This window comes from Brassica oleracea, chromosome C3 (assembly GCF_000695525.1).
Source record: "Brassica oleracea var. oleracea cultivar TO1000 chromosome C3, BOL, whole genome shotgun sequence".
NCBI classification, from domain to species: Eukaryota; Viridiplantae; Streptophyta; class Magnoliopsida; order Brassicales; family Brassicaceae; genus Brassica; species Brassica oleracea.
The window spans coordinates 55317382-55333321 of record NC_027750.1 but is presented as its reverse complement, the minus strand read 5'-3'; the positions used below and the strand labels follow the sequence as shown (position 1 = coordinate 55333321).

Genomic DNA, 15940 nt, shown 5'->3' with positions numbered 1-15940 from the left:
ATGTCCTTTTCAGATCTTAAATACCCTGACCTGGACCCGATATGGACCCGAAAAATTACGGGTATTTTATGGGTATTTTAATTATAGACCCGAACCGATCCGGACCCGAGAAGAACCGACCCGAACCCGAACCGAAAATTTCTAAATACCTATTGGGTCTAAATATTTAGGACCCGAAAAGACCCGGACCCGAAAAGAACCGGCCCGAACCCGACCCGAAGACCCAAACGCCCAGGCCTAGGTCTCGGTACGGGTGTGTTGTACGGAGATCGATAGTTGTATCCTCAAGATAGACGCCTATAAAACTACACACACCATTGTATGGGCGAAATTCTGTCTTAGGAGATTGCTTAGGCAAGCCTCTATCAAAGCACAATCGTTAAGTTGTGAGAAGAAGAAACATAATTATTTCGTAACTTTTTATAAGGGTTTATAAATCGAGTAAGATTTATAAAAGTCTATAAACTCAAACGTATTGAGTACGTGAGATTGATTTGCATCTGTACTTTGGTTTAACAATCTAAGACAGAATTTTCCTTTGTTCTTTACAAAGAAAGCAAGATGGATCAATCTATTGCAATTTTGAAAAGTCATATAGAGAAGCCTTTTGTATTCCGAGAAGAGGATTTCAAAAGATGACAACAAATGATGTTGTATTATTGCACGACATTGAATCTGGCAGAGTGCTTGACTTCTAAGGGAACAAAATTACCCGTAGAATGTGATATTTCTGGTGAAGTCATTAAAGCTTCAGAGGCATGGACACAAAACGAGTTTTTGTGCAAGAATTATATTCTTAACGCCTTGAACGTTTTTTCTCTATGATGTTTGTCATATATTCCAAACTTCAAAACAGTTGTGGGAATCATTAGAGAAGAAATATAATTTAGAAGTTGCAAGCGTTAAGACATTCATCGTGGGAAAGTTCTTAAACTTTAAGATTAGTGACATTGTTTTTGTGGTAAAACAAGTGGAAGATATTCTAAGTTATTGCTCATGAAAGATATGGGATTGACTGTTATAATTCTTGGAATCAGAGTGAAACAAGAGTCAGATGGTACGTGATTCACTTACTCAATCTCATATGGGAAACCGAGAAGAGAAAAAAAAATTTACAATGGCAAGTCAAGACGTATAGACGTAGACATGCATGACAATTGCTTTCCAATGGGGTGATAGCATTGGATTACATTAGATCAAAGGATAACTTGGTTGATACTTTGACCAAAAGCCTATCTAAAAAGCAAGTTGTATTCATCTCGAGGGGAATGAGTCTCAAGCCAACACAATGAATCATCACTTGATGGAAACCTAACCTAGCAACATTGGAGATCCCATGGTCTAGGTTCAATAGGCAAACTAGTGGAGGAAGACTCAAGACGTTTTACACATTTCTCATTCCTATGAAATAATAATGTGTATCCATTGATGATTAAGGGTTGAATAATTTATTCTTAATAATGTTAGTATCTTTTGTAGAAGAGAGATAGAATGGACTATCTTTAACTAACGTTACCTATATGGAAGTGGTGTCGGGTCGCACCTATGAGAATTGATATGGCTAAATTCTCTAGAACTCTCCTGAAGTCAGAATATGTTCATGACCAAAATGAACACAACCGTATAAACTAGAAATGAGTTGATGAGATATGTGTTTCACTTATTGTCTAGGTTTACTATAAAATGTGGTTAATTCAAGACTATAGTTCACTACCCACAAAGTAAATCCGATAAGTTGTTACTAGGAAAGGTTCAAGTCCAAAATACACATTTTCCGATGCATATTGATTCTATTTCCTCGGAATTATTTAAACTTATTTTTTATTCAAATGTGGGGTATTGTTGAGTTTGAATAGAAAATGTGGGGTATTGTTAGACTTTAATTAGTTAAAGGAAGCAATACTTCAGACAAAACGTGTCGGTTATGAATCAACATATATGTTGATTAAAAGGCACCGCTTGAATTAGTGTATGCGTTGATTAAAGGCACCACTTGAGTCATTATATAAAGTGATCAAATGCAATATGAGAAGAAAGGGATAAAAGAGAGAAGAGAGAAGATTAATGAGAATCAATTGGATTTAATCTTCTTCTTCCCCATAATAAGTTTCTGAAGGAAAACTCAAAGTAAAGTTTGCTAGGATCTCGGTACGGGTGTATTGTACGGAGATCGATAGTTGTATCCTCAAGATAGACGCCTATAAAACTATACACACCAATATAGGGGCAAAATTCTGTCTTAGGAGATTGATTAGGCAAGCCTCTATCAAACCACAATCGTTAAGCTGTGAGAAGAAGAAACATAATTATTTCGTAACTTTTTATAAGGATTTATAAATCGAGTAAGATTTATAAAAGTCTATAAATTCAAACGTATTGAGTACGTGAGATTGATTTGCGTATGTACTTTGGTTTAACAAAAATGTCACCAACTAACCATCACATGTTCGGGCGAGCGCGCGAAAGCATTGTAAATTGCATCTCTTATTTGGTTTAGTGATTTATCTTACCGCTGTTTTCTTCAGAGCATGAAGGCCTTTATGGCCAAAAAGTGCAGAAAAAACTGACATGTCACATGACTAAATTTTAGTAGCAGCATAAGCATATAAGATTACGCAATCATCCACATAAACCACACAAGCCTATAGTCTGGTTAAATTAATTTAATAAATTTCTAGCAACTGTGTGTTTCAGTGTTTGTTCTAGACTTCTACTGGTATGATTTTCATTTCAGAGTGCGAGAGGTCCCAGGTCACGAGTTTGATCCTCGGAACACTCCTATTCGTTTCTATACTACTCTATCTTCCTTTGTTTCACTCGAATTTTAACAATGCAATAAAAAGCGTGAGCGGTGGTGGTCGCCAAACTGGTAAAATGACTATTACGTTATGAAAAAATGATTGAAGACTACATGAAGTATTGACCATCGTATAGTTAACCAGGCAAAATAATCTAACATATACCTAACTATGCGAAAAATATGTTATGCATGACAATATCCTCAACTTAATGATGTTATGTAGTTAACACGAGTTTAATTTCGTTCATCGAAAAATTGATGTAGATGTCAAAGATCGTTAAAATATCTTGTTTCATCAATTAAAATATGACTGACCCGGTTTCGGCATTAGGTATAGTAGTCGTGTTTTGCACTCTGTTCTTCGTTGTTGTGTTGTAGTTGTTGTTTTTGTGTTGTAGTTGTTGTTCTTCCGCTACTTGTATCCTCTGTAATCTCTGTAAAAAACTCGAAAATGGTAATACAATTTAACATGTTTACCAAAAAAAAAAATAAGAATATGACTGACCCGGCCGTAACTTAACTAAATGATATTTTAATCCACGTTTTAAAAGCGTAAGAATATTTTTAACAAAATATAGTTTACAAAATCAATATGTTTTAACATTTTTTTGATAATTAGTGTTTTAACATTTTTATTTGAGTGCTTCTGAAAAATATATAATAATATTATTTTATTTATATCAAATCTGAAAGTTATATAAGATATTATGTAATTTTATTTTTTAATTATTTTAATCTGTTTTCTTATGGAATTTTAATAAAATTTATGTAATTCGTTTGATTAATTGTGTGATATATACTTATTTGATACATTTTTAAATGGATGCAATTTTTTGTGAAAATATAAATAAATTAACTCATTAATTTAATTGATTTTATATTAAACAGATAAAATGTTAAAATTAGTAAATTGACATGAAATAACTTTTATAATAAAAAATTGATCAAATAAGTATATACCACACAATTAATCAAACAAATTACAAATTTTTTTATTAAGAGTTAATAACAAAACAGATTAAAATAATTAAAAACAAAGTTAAATAATATCTTATATAACTTTTATATTTAGTTAAATTACGGTCATGTATACCATATTTTATTGATAAAGATGGGATATTTAAACGGTATTTCACTTCCACATCAATTTTGGATGAACGAAATTAAACTCGTGAAGTTAACTACATAACATCATTAAAATGAAGGATGTTGTCATGCATAATATATATTTCGTGTAGCTACGTATATATTAATTTAATTTGCATGGTTAGCTATGTGATAGTCAATACTTCGTGTAATCAATAATCATTTTTCCTTACATCAACTGGCATAACTAGTAGAATCAGGTGGATCAGCTTAATGCAAAGTGAAATGAATATTTTTGAATGCGACTGCATGAAACTCTGATCGATGTAATTTAATTTGGAACTAAGATAAATGGAAAACTTTTATTTACAGTTTTAATTTTATGAACTCTTTTTCTCTATCTACGTCTGCAGTATTTTTCCTTAATATTTTTCCCTAAACACTTTAATTTGAATGCGACTGCATGAAATTCTGATCGATGTAATTTAATTTGGAACTAAGATAAATGGAAAACTTTCATTTACAGTTTTAATTTTATGAACTCTTTCTCTCTATCTACGTCTGCGATATTTTTTCCATAATATTTTTTCATAAACACTTTCATGCATGATTTAAAGCATCTCCAAAAGCCCTTTTATTTTAATGTTTGGTAAAACTTTAAATATAAGGTTCGAGGATGTTTCTCTCTAAAAACAAAACTTTATATTAAACCTTAAAACTTTTATATTTTACATAACAGTCCTTATATTTAACAAAACTTAACTAAAAGCATAAATCTTTTATAATAACTATAAAGTATACAACAAAAGTATCATAAACAAAACTAATAGATAAAATATTGTATTAAAATATTCCATGTGAAAGCATACAAACTAATTCATTAAATTTAAATAAGTTACATAATTATTCCGTATAATGACTTTCATAATGATCACATATATGATCAATTAAAGCATTTCGAAATGATAAATGAACTTTTTATTTTGTATCTTGTATTCAATTTTTTGTATTTTTTATTTGTTTGATGTAATACTATTTTTATATAACATTTTTTGTAGTGTTAATAAAATAATTTGTATTAAAAATGACTAAAATGATTAAACAAGAAAGTTAATAACATTATTTTAAAGTTACAAAAGTAAAAAGACTAGAAAATAAGGAACTTTAAATATAAGGTTTTGTACAGTGAAACTTTATATTTGAGGTTTCACTATACAAAAACTTATAATTAAGGTTTTAAGGTTGTTTTTGGAATGCACAAACCTTTATATTTGAAGTTATAAGAGGGTTTTTAGAGATACTCTTAGGATGTATAATTATGTGTTTATATTTCAATAGAAAGTATTATTTTTGGTAATTTACTTTATAAAGTATTTTTCAAAATAACACGCAAAATAAAATATATTATTAACATTTTATTTTGTTAAATTGGTTCATAGAAAAAATTAGAGTATAAAGATAGCCAACAAAAAATTACAAAAAGAAAAGTTAATGAATTTTTTTTTCACCGTGGAAATAGTGCACATGAAATCTTAGTTAATGTATGATGTTTACATTTATAACTAACATATATTCTCTCTAGATAATTTTTGTTGTTTTATAATAGATGAAGTTTGCACAAATATAGTTAATTTTAATTTTATAAAAAACTGTATAGTCAGTTGAATTTTTATTATATCTATTTATAATTAAATAAATTAATTTTAAATTATATTTCAATAATATTTTTTAATAAAAAATACTTTTTAATATATTTCCACATCGGATTAACGTTTAATGACTATTTTGCCAACCATCACCTCCTACACTACATTAGAATAATGAGATAATTGGCCTCTGTGCCCTTATTTGGTCAATAATTAAGAGATTGCCATTGCTTCTCTAATCAGTTAAACCATACCAATTTTAACCCTATACAGCCTACTCCACCTCCTAATAGTTGTGCCAGTATGTGTCAGACATGTGGGCTTAAACCCGAGAACACGTCTGTATGTGTTTTCATAACTCTCTTTCTTCTCTCTGATTTTTTTCTTCTCCAGCTACATTTTTTTCTTTTTTTCTCCGATTTTAAATCATTAGCCGAGATTTTCACCATCCCTTTATTAATCACCTAAAATTCTTGTTACATGTATTGCCACCGCAACGATGATCTTCTCAACCGACAGCGTATAGATTTTGATTGCTTTCATCTGATGATGAATGAGGTTCTGATTTTGTTTCTAGGAACAGAGCAAGAACTTGGGCAGAGCCGATTAAAAAGATGCCGTGGCGGAGTATAATCAAAAGGCAGAGCCGACTTAAACCTTAAAGAAAACTCTACATGTATACCTATGAAGGTCGACAGGACTATATTTTTCTGATTTTAAGTGATTTATGTTACCAGGTTAACTACTTACGTAAAAGTAAACATATGTACTTATACGCTATTTTTATTGTTAACATGCTAACTTATTTATAACATGCTAAGTTCTTTTTATTTTACTCGTTAACTTTAATATTAGTTAGTTAACTTTATGTGTAACCGTTAAATAATGCGTTATATTAAAAATAATACAAAATTATATAGTATATTGTTAAGCTACTGACTTGTTTAGCGTGTTATAAATAAACATAACTTGATAACAAAGTTTGTAGCATGTTAAAAAATTTATTTACTCGCTAACAAATTTGTAACATGTTAAAACTCTGTTAACTCGCTAATAACTTGTAAAGTATTTGATGGTCAGTTTCATTCATAAGTTCTAGTGTGGTTCATCATAAACCCGGAAAAAATAGTTATCAAGTTTTCATTCCCAGAAGTTTACTATCCTAGATTTACGCTTTTTCAGCAAATACTACAGAATTAAATAATTAATCATTTATGTTTATAACATGCTAAGTTATTGTTACATCAAACGATACAAAATCAAGCTTTTTCAGAGATGAAAATTTTATCTCAAACTAAAATTATATTATGAAAAAGATGAGAGAATGAAATTTTTTCACAGAGAAAAATTGTAGAAAGAAAAAGAATGTGAAAAAAAAATGTTAAAAAAGAATGGAAGAGAAACGAGTGGAGGAGAAACCTTCCAGCTGACAATCTATACCACTCTATCATCTGACACGCTTTCTACTCCCTGCAACGCGACAAAGTATGAAATAGAGTCTTTCGTTATCACGCCAGGATAAAATGGTCTCTTCATGTTCGAAATGGTACGAGCTGAGCTTTTATTGTCATTCAATGTATATATTGCTAATATGGACTTCATTTGGATATATACAACTAAATGTCTCTAGAATAATCACAGTACTATTATTGGTTCTGTACAATAATTATAGTACTATTGACGTTTCCATACGCAAAACTTCTTGAAGTTCCCAACTACATTATATAAATCGTATCACCCCAATAAAACATTTTTTATTTGAATAATACAGCAAATTAATAGAATAATCAAATTCATAGTATGCTACTATTTTTTCGGCATAATAGCAAATTAATAAAACATTTTAGATTTCAATTTGATACTATATAGTCGACAAAAATAATACGAGATATTATGAGCGGCGAAGCATTTAATGCCCAGTTAACCAGACTTTCCGGACTCTGATAGATGAGACAATAGACAGACCAATTAATGTCACCGATCCACATATACTTGTATAATATAAAGTATATTGTATAAATTACTGAAGGAATCTGTCAACGATAACATTTAATTCAACGACATGGACATCCATCTTCATGAGAACGATTGTTTAACCTAAAGATAGCAGAACCTAGTTAATGTTGTTTACCTTATCATTCCCCCAACTAGTTTTTCTTTCCTCTTTTATCACCCACCTATAAGTGGTTGAAACTGAAACCTTCTAGCTCCTTAAGAGGCAATCAAACAAACAAGAGCCTTTTAATAACCAACCTCTGCTTCGGAAGAGAGTAGAGAGAGAGGCCATGGAAGCCATGAAAGAGACTGTGGATCAGAGCTTGAGAGAGATGAGAGAGACGTTTGCGAGCGGGAGGACAAGGAGTGTCAAGTGGAGGAAGGCACAGCTCGGAGCTATAATCGAAATGGTTAAAGACAACGAAGAGAAGATGAGCGATGTTCTGTTTCAAGATTTGGGAAAACACAGTACTGAAGCTTTCAGAGATGAGCTTGGTTTTGTCATGAGATCAGCTACTACTGCTTTAAACTGTCTTGATAAATGGGTCGTACCCAAAAAGGTAAGAACCACATACACTATGCACATATTTAGTAACTGTAGTATGAGACAATCTTGATCTTGGTTTAGGAAACTTTGCAAGAAATAGTATTAATCTTTTTTGGCTAATTATTTTCTTGGTGCTGAAAAAAAAAACAGAGCAACCTTCCTTTATTGTTCTACCCAGCAACAGGGAAAGTGATCTCAGAACCGTATGGGACGGTTCTTGTTCTGTCTAGCTGGAACTTTCCTATATGTAAGAATTGGATCTTGAATCAATTCCATGCTCTTTTGAGGTATTTTAAATAGAGTTAATATTGTGCTTTTTTTATTGTTTGTGATCAGCTTTGTCTTTAGACCCAATGATTGGGGCAATAGCAGCAGGAAATACCGTTCTGCTCAAGGCATCTGAATTAAGCCCTAACGCATCTGCCTTGCTTGCCAAGTTAATCCCGTCTTATCTCGACACTAAAGCAATCAAGGTTATCGAAGGAGGACCTGATGTCGCAACCATCCTCTTACAGCATCAATGGGACAAGATCTTCTTCACCGGTATCACTCAATTCAACCCTTAACACTAAATAACTCTCTTGTAACAGCATAAGAGCCCATCCTGATCATATTCAAGTGAAACATTGGCGTCAGACCCCACATTTTTTTTTTGAATTAGTATTATATGAACTTAAACTCCCAAATTATTAAAAAAAATATTTTTTTTTTAAAAAGTTCATACTATAAATTGTTTAAGACTTCCAAAATTTCAAGTCTGGTCCTGACTCCTGAGCGGCATTCACATAATTGTTGTTGTGTATTTGTTTGTAGGGAGTCCAAAGATAGGAAAGATCATAATGGCTGCAGCTGCAGAGCATTTGACTCCTGTGACATTGGAGCTTGGTGGAAAATGTCCCACCATTATTGATCACCACTCTGTTTCAAAGGACATGAAGGTATGTACTTTATTCTGTTTCTCTTAGCTCTAGTTTGACATGATCGTGAAAGTGTCTGAATTTTTTTATTGATTATGAGCATATAGTCCGTTGTGAAGAGAATATCTGGAGGAAAGTGGGGATCTTGCAGTGGACAAGCTTGTATCTCCGTAGATTACGTTCTTGTCGAACAGAGTTTTGCTTCTACTCTGGTACGTGTATACACAAACGCAAATCCAAACGTTGTTTCTGCAGTGTCTCTAAGAGTTTGGTGATTTTGTATAGATTGATATGTTGAAGCCGGTGATAAGGTCTTTCTTTGGGGAAAACCCTAAAGAATCTGGATGTCTCGCTAGGATTGTCACCAAGAAACACTTTCAGAGATTGTCTCGTCTTCTTAATGATCCTCGTGTTAAAGCTTCAATCGTCTATGGTGGATCCATGGATGAAGAGAAGCTGTAAGCTTTTGACAATCATGTTTCTTGTATTACAAGTAATCTATCTTACAAGTCATCTAACCTAAATTTGTTTGGCAGGTATGTTGAGCCAACGATCTTGTTGGATCCTCCTCTTGATTCTGAGATAATGAATGAAGAAATATTTGGTCCAATTCTCCCTATTATCACAGTAAGCATATTCAAAGTATACAGTCTTAGTAGAGTAGACAATCGAAATAATCATTGCTGATTTTTTACTATTTCCTCTTATGTAATGAAGTTACGTGACATCCAAGAAAGCATAGGGTTCATCAAGTCGAAACCAAAGCCACTTGCGATCTATGCATTCACCAAAGACGAGAACCTTAAAACTAGAATCTTGTCAGAAACATCCTCTGGAAGTGTTACCTTCAACGACCTCATGATCCAGGTAGACTAATCTCCACAAAATTAGTCTAGGCTGAGTAGGGTAAACTTTGTATTTTGACTCTGATTAGACAATTTAGAACTTCATTAAACTTTAAGTGTTATTGGACTTTCAGTATATGTGTGATGCATTGCCCTTTGGAGGAGTAGGACAGAGTGGAATAGGAAGGTATCACGGGAAATACTCATTCGAATGTTTCAGTCACGAGAAGGCAATAATGGAAGGAAGCTTAGCAATGGATCTTGAAGCTCGATACCCTCCATGGAACAACTTCAAGCTCAACTTTATTAGACTCGCTTTTCGTGAAGCTTACTTCAAGCTTGTCCTCTTAATGCTTGGTCTTACAAAAGGAATGAGAAAGTGAGACACACGAACACACACTAAATATATATGAATAATTCATATCACCTTTTGTCTGATATTCATATCTTCATCAAATAAGTTTGATTCCAATATTATTTAAGCTTTGAGGTTTTATATATAAGTAATTTTGTGTTCCACTTAATATAAACAAAAGACTATTAGCATATTAGTAAATATCTTGTTATATTTTTCCTTAAACAGAAGAGATTATGATTGATCTAAATTTTGAAGCAACTCAAATAATAAAATATTATTTAAATATTTGAACAGAATATCCGAAATAACAGTGCAATCTCAATTAATCAAACTAAATTAAATTGAAAAAATCCATAACCTAAACAGAAAATCAAAGAAAATAAAACAATTTAAAAAAACTCCTTATTCAAATCAGCAAACCAAACAGTCCGAAGCTATCTCCTCCTTTGGGAAGAAATATCTGTTATGCATCATGAGAGAATCAGCTGCTACGGGTTCATTGTCTTGGTTCCTATGCCATGTGTATTGTGCGTGAGTCTTGTTCTTGATCTCAAGAAGAGCATGACCAAAACTCGATTCCCTATAGGCCGAGTAACTAGGTTGCGGATCTGTAAAACTGTAGAAAGAGAGCCACATACCATGTTAGTTTCTATATGGTTAAAACAACTTAAAAATAGACCGAACAAAACTGTTTTATTTACCTATTTGCGATTCCTTCGATGTTTCCTCCATCTCCGATTGTGATGTAAATTGGAGCATTAGGATCTTTCACTGGAGTGCTCAAGCCATTGGTGATATTATACTTAATATTGGAAACACGTTCGGATCTTTCATACGCATGGACATGACCAGCCAAGACCAAATCAACCTTGCTGTTAACAAACCACGACTCAAACATTACCCTCATGCTCTCGCCTTCCATGTAATGGTAGTTGACACTATTGTACCACGGTGAGTGAACCATAACAATCAACCATGGAGTCTCCTCTCTATTCACGTTCTTCAGCTCTTGCTCGAGCCACACGTATTGCGGTGTGTATTTGCCTAGAAATGAGATAAGTGTTATGTAAACAAAATCAAGAAAGATATTCACTAGTCTTTGTTTAGTGGTTTTTCTGTTACCGTAGCCAGAGTAAGAGGAAAGGACGATGATGTGAGCAGGGCCGCGTCTGACTGAGTACCAAAGAGGAGATATGCTCCCCGAGGTTTTGAAGGCGTTATGGTAACGGTGAATATAAGGCCTGAATGCGTGACGCTCGCCCTGATTAAAAGATTCAAAATGTAATTAGACCGAAACTGAACCAAACGAAATTAGACTTGAAATAGGTGAATCTTACTATGTTTGGAACGAAATCAATCTCGTGATTCCCAGCAGCATAGATAATGGGCTGGTAAGCAGCGCAAGGCTCCATGAATCTTCCCCAAGTATCCCATTTTCTCTGGTCATGGTTTGGATGGTTGTCTTGGTAAGCCAAATCTCCGGGGAAAAGAATGGTTTGGCCTTTAGGGTTCGACATGTAATGGTACAATGTTTCGTTAGAAGCATAGGTTTGTCCAAGATCACCTACAAAAAGAATGACTCATTAGATATTGATGTTGTAACACTAGTTTTAAATTAGGTTAACAAAGATCAGTTAATTACCAATAATCCCGAATGTGTATGGAACGTCAGGACCAACCTTTGGGGGAGTTGTGAAGGAAAATTGTCTAACTGATTTATCAGTACCAACCTCATACATGTATTTAGTATCGTACTGGCATGTCGAACAGAAACATTAAGACATCGTATAAAAAAAAGACCACGTTGTTCCTTGGATGAGAAGTTAAGTAATACAAAGTACACAAACCTCGAGATTTTTAATGGTGGCGTGATGAAGAAATCCAGAAGAATAGTCATAAAATTTGTAAGAAGACGTGGAGGCTTTCTTCTTTCTCCGCTTTATGTCACTTCCATTACTGGCGATCCAGTAAGTAACTACGTTAGAACCATCTAGGTTTAACGGTGTCACCCAAGAGATGATCATGCCACGGCCATTGTGATCTCCTTGCGTTAGATGAACCTGAAACCATAAACAAAAAAAAAAAAATATCAATACAAGTACGTGGTTTTGGTGTATTAAGATACAATTGATAAAAAAAAATAAGAAACTATAACCTGTTCTGGAGCATTGTGACCGGCGGGAGACGGGAATGTTTCAAGAGACATCTCATTAGCTGGCTGAGCTTGTCGTACATATTTGCTTGTTATTCCACCATTGATTAACGTAGCGATGCTTAGAAGCAGGATGGAGAGCATGAATATCTTCATGTTTAATCAGTGTTCGCTTCAAGAACTTAATTGTTTGTAGTGTTTAGTTGGTAAACTAGGTTTTATATATATATATGATCGAGTGGAATATGCCAGTATTAGGCTTGGAATCTATATATAAAACGATAAGCTTAAAACTATTTTAATTTAGGAATATATACCCTCGGCTAAATCGGTAACAGTTTTAATTTAGTAATATATACCTCGGATAAATCTGTTGCAGTTGCACTATCTATTTCAAAAAGAATATTCAAAAGTTTTTTTTTTTAAATGTAACCGGAAGTTGAGATATTGCAAAGATTTTCTGCAAAAGGTAAAAAAAAAAGTATAACAGCTTTATATTATACTAGGTGACTTTGCGGACATAAAAATATTCAAAATGTGGAATAAATATTATACAGTTGTTGAAGTTGCAGATTTTATATTATCACTAAATAGAATTGTATTGTATATATGTTGTAACTGTGTATTTTAGGTGACGAATATATTTATGTTTATATTTTTTGTTTTAAAATAGTGACATATTTAAAGAAAATATAATAAAAGTCAAAATATAATCTATAAGTAGTATAAATTAAGAAGTACAATTCTCAATAAAGAAAACAAATCTGCAAAAAATTATTAAATTTTGTAATCAGTTGTACGAAATAAAATAATTTCATAGATATATAATTTTATAAATCAAGATGCTATATATTATTTCTCATGGATCTATGTTCTTATAAATAGAGCTTCATATGCATACATATTCTGTATATTAAGTTTTGCCAAAGAGATTGGATTGCCAACTCTATATATCTTCCACTGTATTTAAAAATAAAGACATATTTTAAGAAAATATAATAAAAGCCATAATATAATCCATAAGTAATATAAATTAAAAAGTACTATTTTCGATAAAAAAAAAGCAAAATCCATTAGAAACCTGCAAAAAATTATTAAATTTTGTAATCAGTTGTACGAAATAAAATAATTTCATAGATTTATACATTTCTAAATTTTATTGAATAGAAAATAATATTAAATTTACATACATCGAAATAGTGTGAAAACTGGATTGTAGTCAACTAAGATGAAGAGTTTTTGGTTTATATACCAGAGTACTATCAATGATCTCTCTTATGGTTCTCTTCTCATTAATAATATAAAACTTGGCACGAACAGATGTAGCAGTACCAACAGACCATTGGGTACTATCGTCATTTGTAAGAACAAGTGAATCATTAGGGAGACTGCAAAATCAAGATAAATCAAGCTTATAAAAACATTGTATTATGTTGCCAAGGTAATGTATATAAATTCAAAATCAGCTAACAAAAGAGTACTAACTGGAGGAGTACTTTGTTTTGAACTGGTCAACCAAATCCATGTTGGGTTGAGTAAAATTTAGATTGAATTTCACCTGCTAGATATGAAGTAAGCACTTACAATATATAGATTTTATTAACATGTTGTACATATAATTATTTTAGAAAGATAGATGTATTATATACCTTTCCACTCTTTAACAGAAGAGAACTAACACAAATAATCATTGTGGACATGTTACTCATACTATAATCGTATACTTGTTTAGCATAACGACCCCACAGAGTACACATCATCTTCTCATTACTGTATAATATAAACTTAAGTTAATAAATCTAATATACATATTTAGGTAGCAAATAAGAAAAAGTAAAGTATTTAAGCTTACTTTTGGTCACGTAACTCAATCAAGAGCCTCATGTTATCTTTTCCTTTTATCATTTTCTTTTCAAGAGAACCGAAATTAACTATTTGACCAATAACATCTACATTCCAAAATAAAAATAATTAAATTAACACAAACAATACAAAACCAAAAGAATATCTAAACATTAAAAATTCAATGAAGTAGGTATAATATTAAAGTTATTTAATAAACAGATTCATAGCCTTAAAATCATATATAAATTATTAGTGCATGAACAATTCCCAGTTGAAAATTACTTACCAACCAAACAGCTGTTATCAGCTTTTCCACCAGGAATTTCAGTGTAATCAGCCAAATACTTCTCGGGAACTTCACTTGGAAAATCATTTGGTTTTGCAACAAAAGTCGCGTGGAAGAACCCAATTTTGTACGGATGAAAGCTTGTCCGATAATTACCAATAACATCGTACTTGGACAACCTTCAAATTTATTGATGAGTTGTTCACAAACTAAAGCATGAAATTTACACTACAAGAAAACACAAATTTAACGACGGCCAAAATCGTCGTTATTTCCTCGGAAAAGAAGGCTTACGAGGAAATGGCGATGAAAGGCGTTTCGTCGTTATATGATTGTCGTAAGAGAAGATTCGTCGCCATTTCCTCGTTAATTAGCGAGGTTATATTTTCCTCGTAAAGAAGAATTAAGTTTTCTTTCTTGGGAGCGACCTTAAAAAACAATAAAATATATATTAAAATTTAAATTTTAAAGTAAAATGGAATTAATAAAAAATTTATATAAAATTTACCTCCTCGTAAATTCTATCCACTTCTATTGTGGATAAGACGACGGGTGATCCGTCGGCGGACTCCTGCGCCAGCTGGGTCTCACGCTCGTCAATACGAGCTGCCACATCATTGTAGATCTTCTCAGACTTCTCATCTACAAATGCGCCCGCCTTGTTCTTGTGGGTCCGATCGAAAAGTTCCATAAGAGTCGGTAAACGTCCCAACTCCTTGGCCTAAAAATAGTTAAGAAAGTTTTTATTATATATATATATATATATATATATATATATTAAAAATCAAAAAGTTAAATATTTAAATTACGTACCATTTCCAAACGGACGCGGGCGTGTGGCTTTTGGCCCGTACTATGTTGCATCGCCCTGTGGCCGTGCTCATCTACCGAGTTACGGGAGGCGGAGCAAGACTGGGCGACTCTCATGGCATCAGGATCCCTCCAGTAACGGATGAGGCCATCCCACACGTCCGTGGTGATGGTTGTGGGTTTGCACCGCTCATAGCCCTTCACGATCCAGTCACCCTTCCAGTTGGAGACCGTGTCCAACAAACGTTTCTTCGCCTTGTCGATAAACTCTTTCCGCACCTTCTCAGTGACCCCCATGGACCAATTATATTTTTGCTGCAAAAAAAAAAAATATTAATAATTAGTTTAGAAAAATAAAATTTAAAAAAATATAAATCAGGAATAAATTGTAAAAACTTACAGCGTAAATCTTGAACCACGTCCTTCTGATGTAGATCGGAGTGGATTTCCAGTTGGGATGTGCCATGGAGAAGTAACCTTTAATCGTCTCGGTTACTTCTGTTGCAAGGCAGTTATCAACCCCAAACCTGGAAAAAAAAAACAAATTCAAAGTTTTAAATATTTATTAAATTCACAAATGAATTTTAAAAAATAAATGTAACATATATACCAAAGTGTTCCTTCAGGTCGGTCGGGGTCTATGATCGGTAAGC

General features: G+C 32.6%; 3 protein-coding genes across 3 annotated transcripts in view; 1 reads left to right on the top strand and 2 right to left on the bottom strand.

Annotated features, from left to right (window-relative positions):
- Positions 1-7677: 7677 nt before the first annotated feature.
- Positions 7678-10353, top strand: LOC106331291 (aldehyde dehydrogenase family 3 member F1). Its single transcript, XM_013769611.1, has 9 exons — positions 7678-8087; positions 8225-8321; positions 8411-8617; positions 8888-9012; positions 9099-9203; positions 9277-9449; positions 9528-9618; positions 9709-9858; positions 9971-10353. The coding sequence occupies exons 1-9, from the start codon at positions 7818-7820 to the stop codon at positions 10217-10219; spliced, it is 1467 nt and encodes a 488-aa protein (XP_013625065.1). The 5' UTR covers positions 7678-7817; the 3' UTR covers positions 10220-10353.
- A 95-nt stretch (positions 10354-10448) lies between these two features.
- LOC106331292 (purple acid phosphatase 6-like) lies at positions 10449-12562 on the bottom strand. The gene is made up of 7 exons (XM_013769612.1): positions 12350-12562; positions 12042-12254; positions 11837-11948; positions 11532-11758; positions 11317-11455; positions 10896-11238; positions 10449-10810 (listed from the first exon to the last, which is right to left on the bottom strand). The coding sequence occupies exons 1-7, from the start codon at positions 12500-12502 to the stop codon at positions 10606-10608; spliced, it is 1392 nt and encodes a 463-aa protein (XP_013625066.1). The 5' UTR covers positions 12503-12562; the 3' UTR covers positions 10449-10605.
- Positions 12563-14469: 1907 nt separating this feature from the next.
- LOC106330977 overlaps positions 14470-15940 on the bottom strand; it is a 2573-nt gene continuing 1102 nt past the window's right edge. The window contains exons 2-5 of the mRNA XM_013769356.1: positions 15688-15814; positions 15291-15503; positions 14986-15198; positions 14470-14646 (exon numbers count right to left, since the gene is read on the bottom strand). Coding sequence (XP_013624810.1) covers positions 14470-14646; positions 14986-15198; positions 15291-15503; positions 15688-15814 — 730 coding nt within the window. The remainder of the gene's footprint in view (positions 14647-14985; positions 15199-15290; positions 15504-15687; positions 15815-15940) is intronic.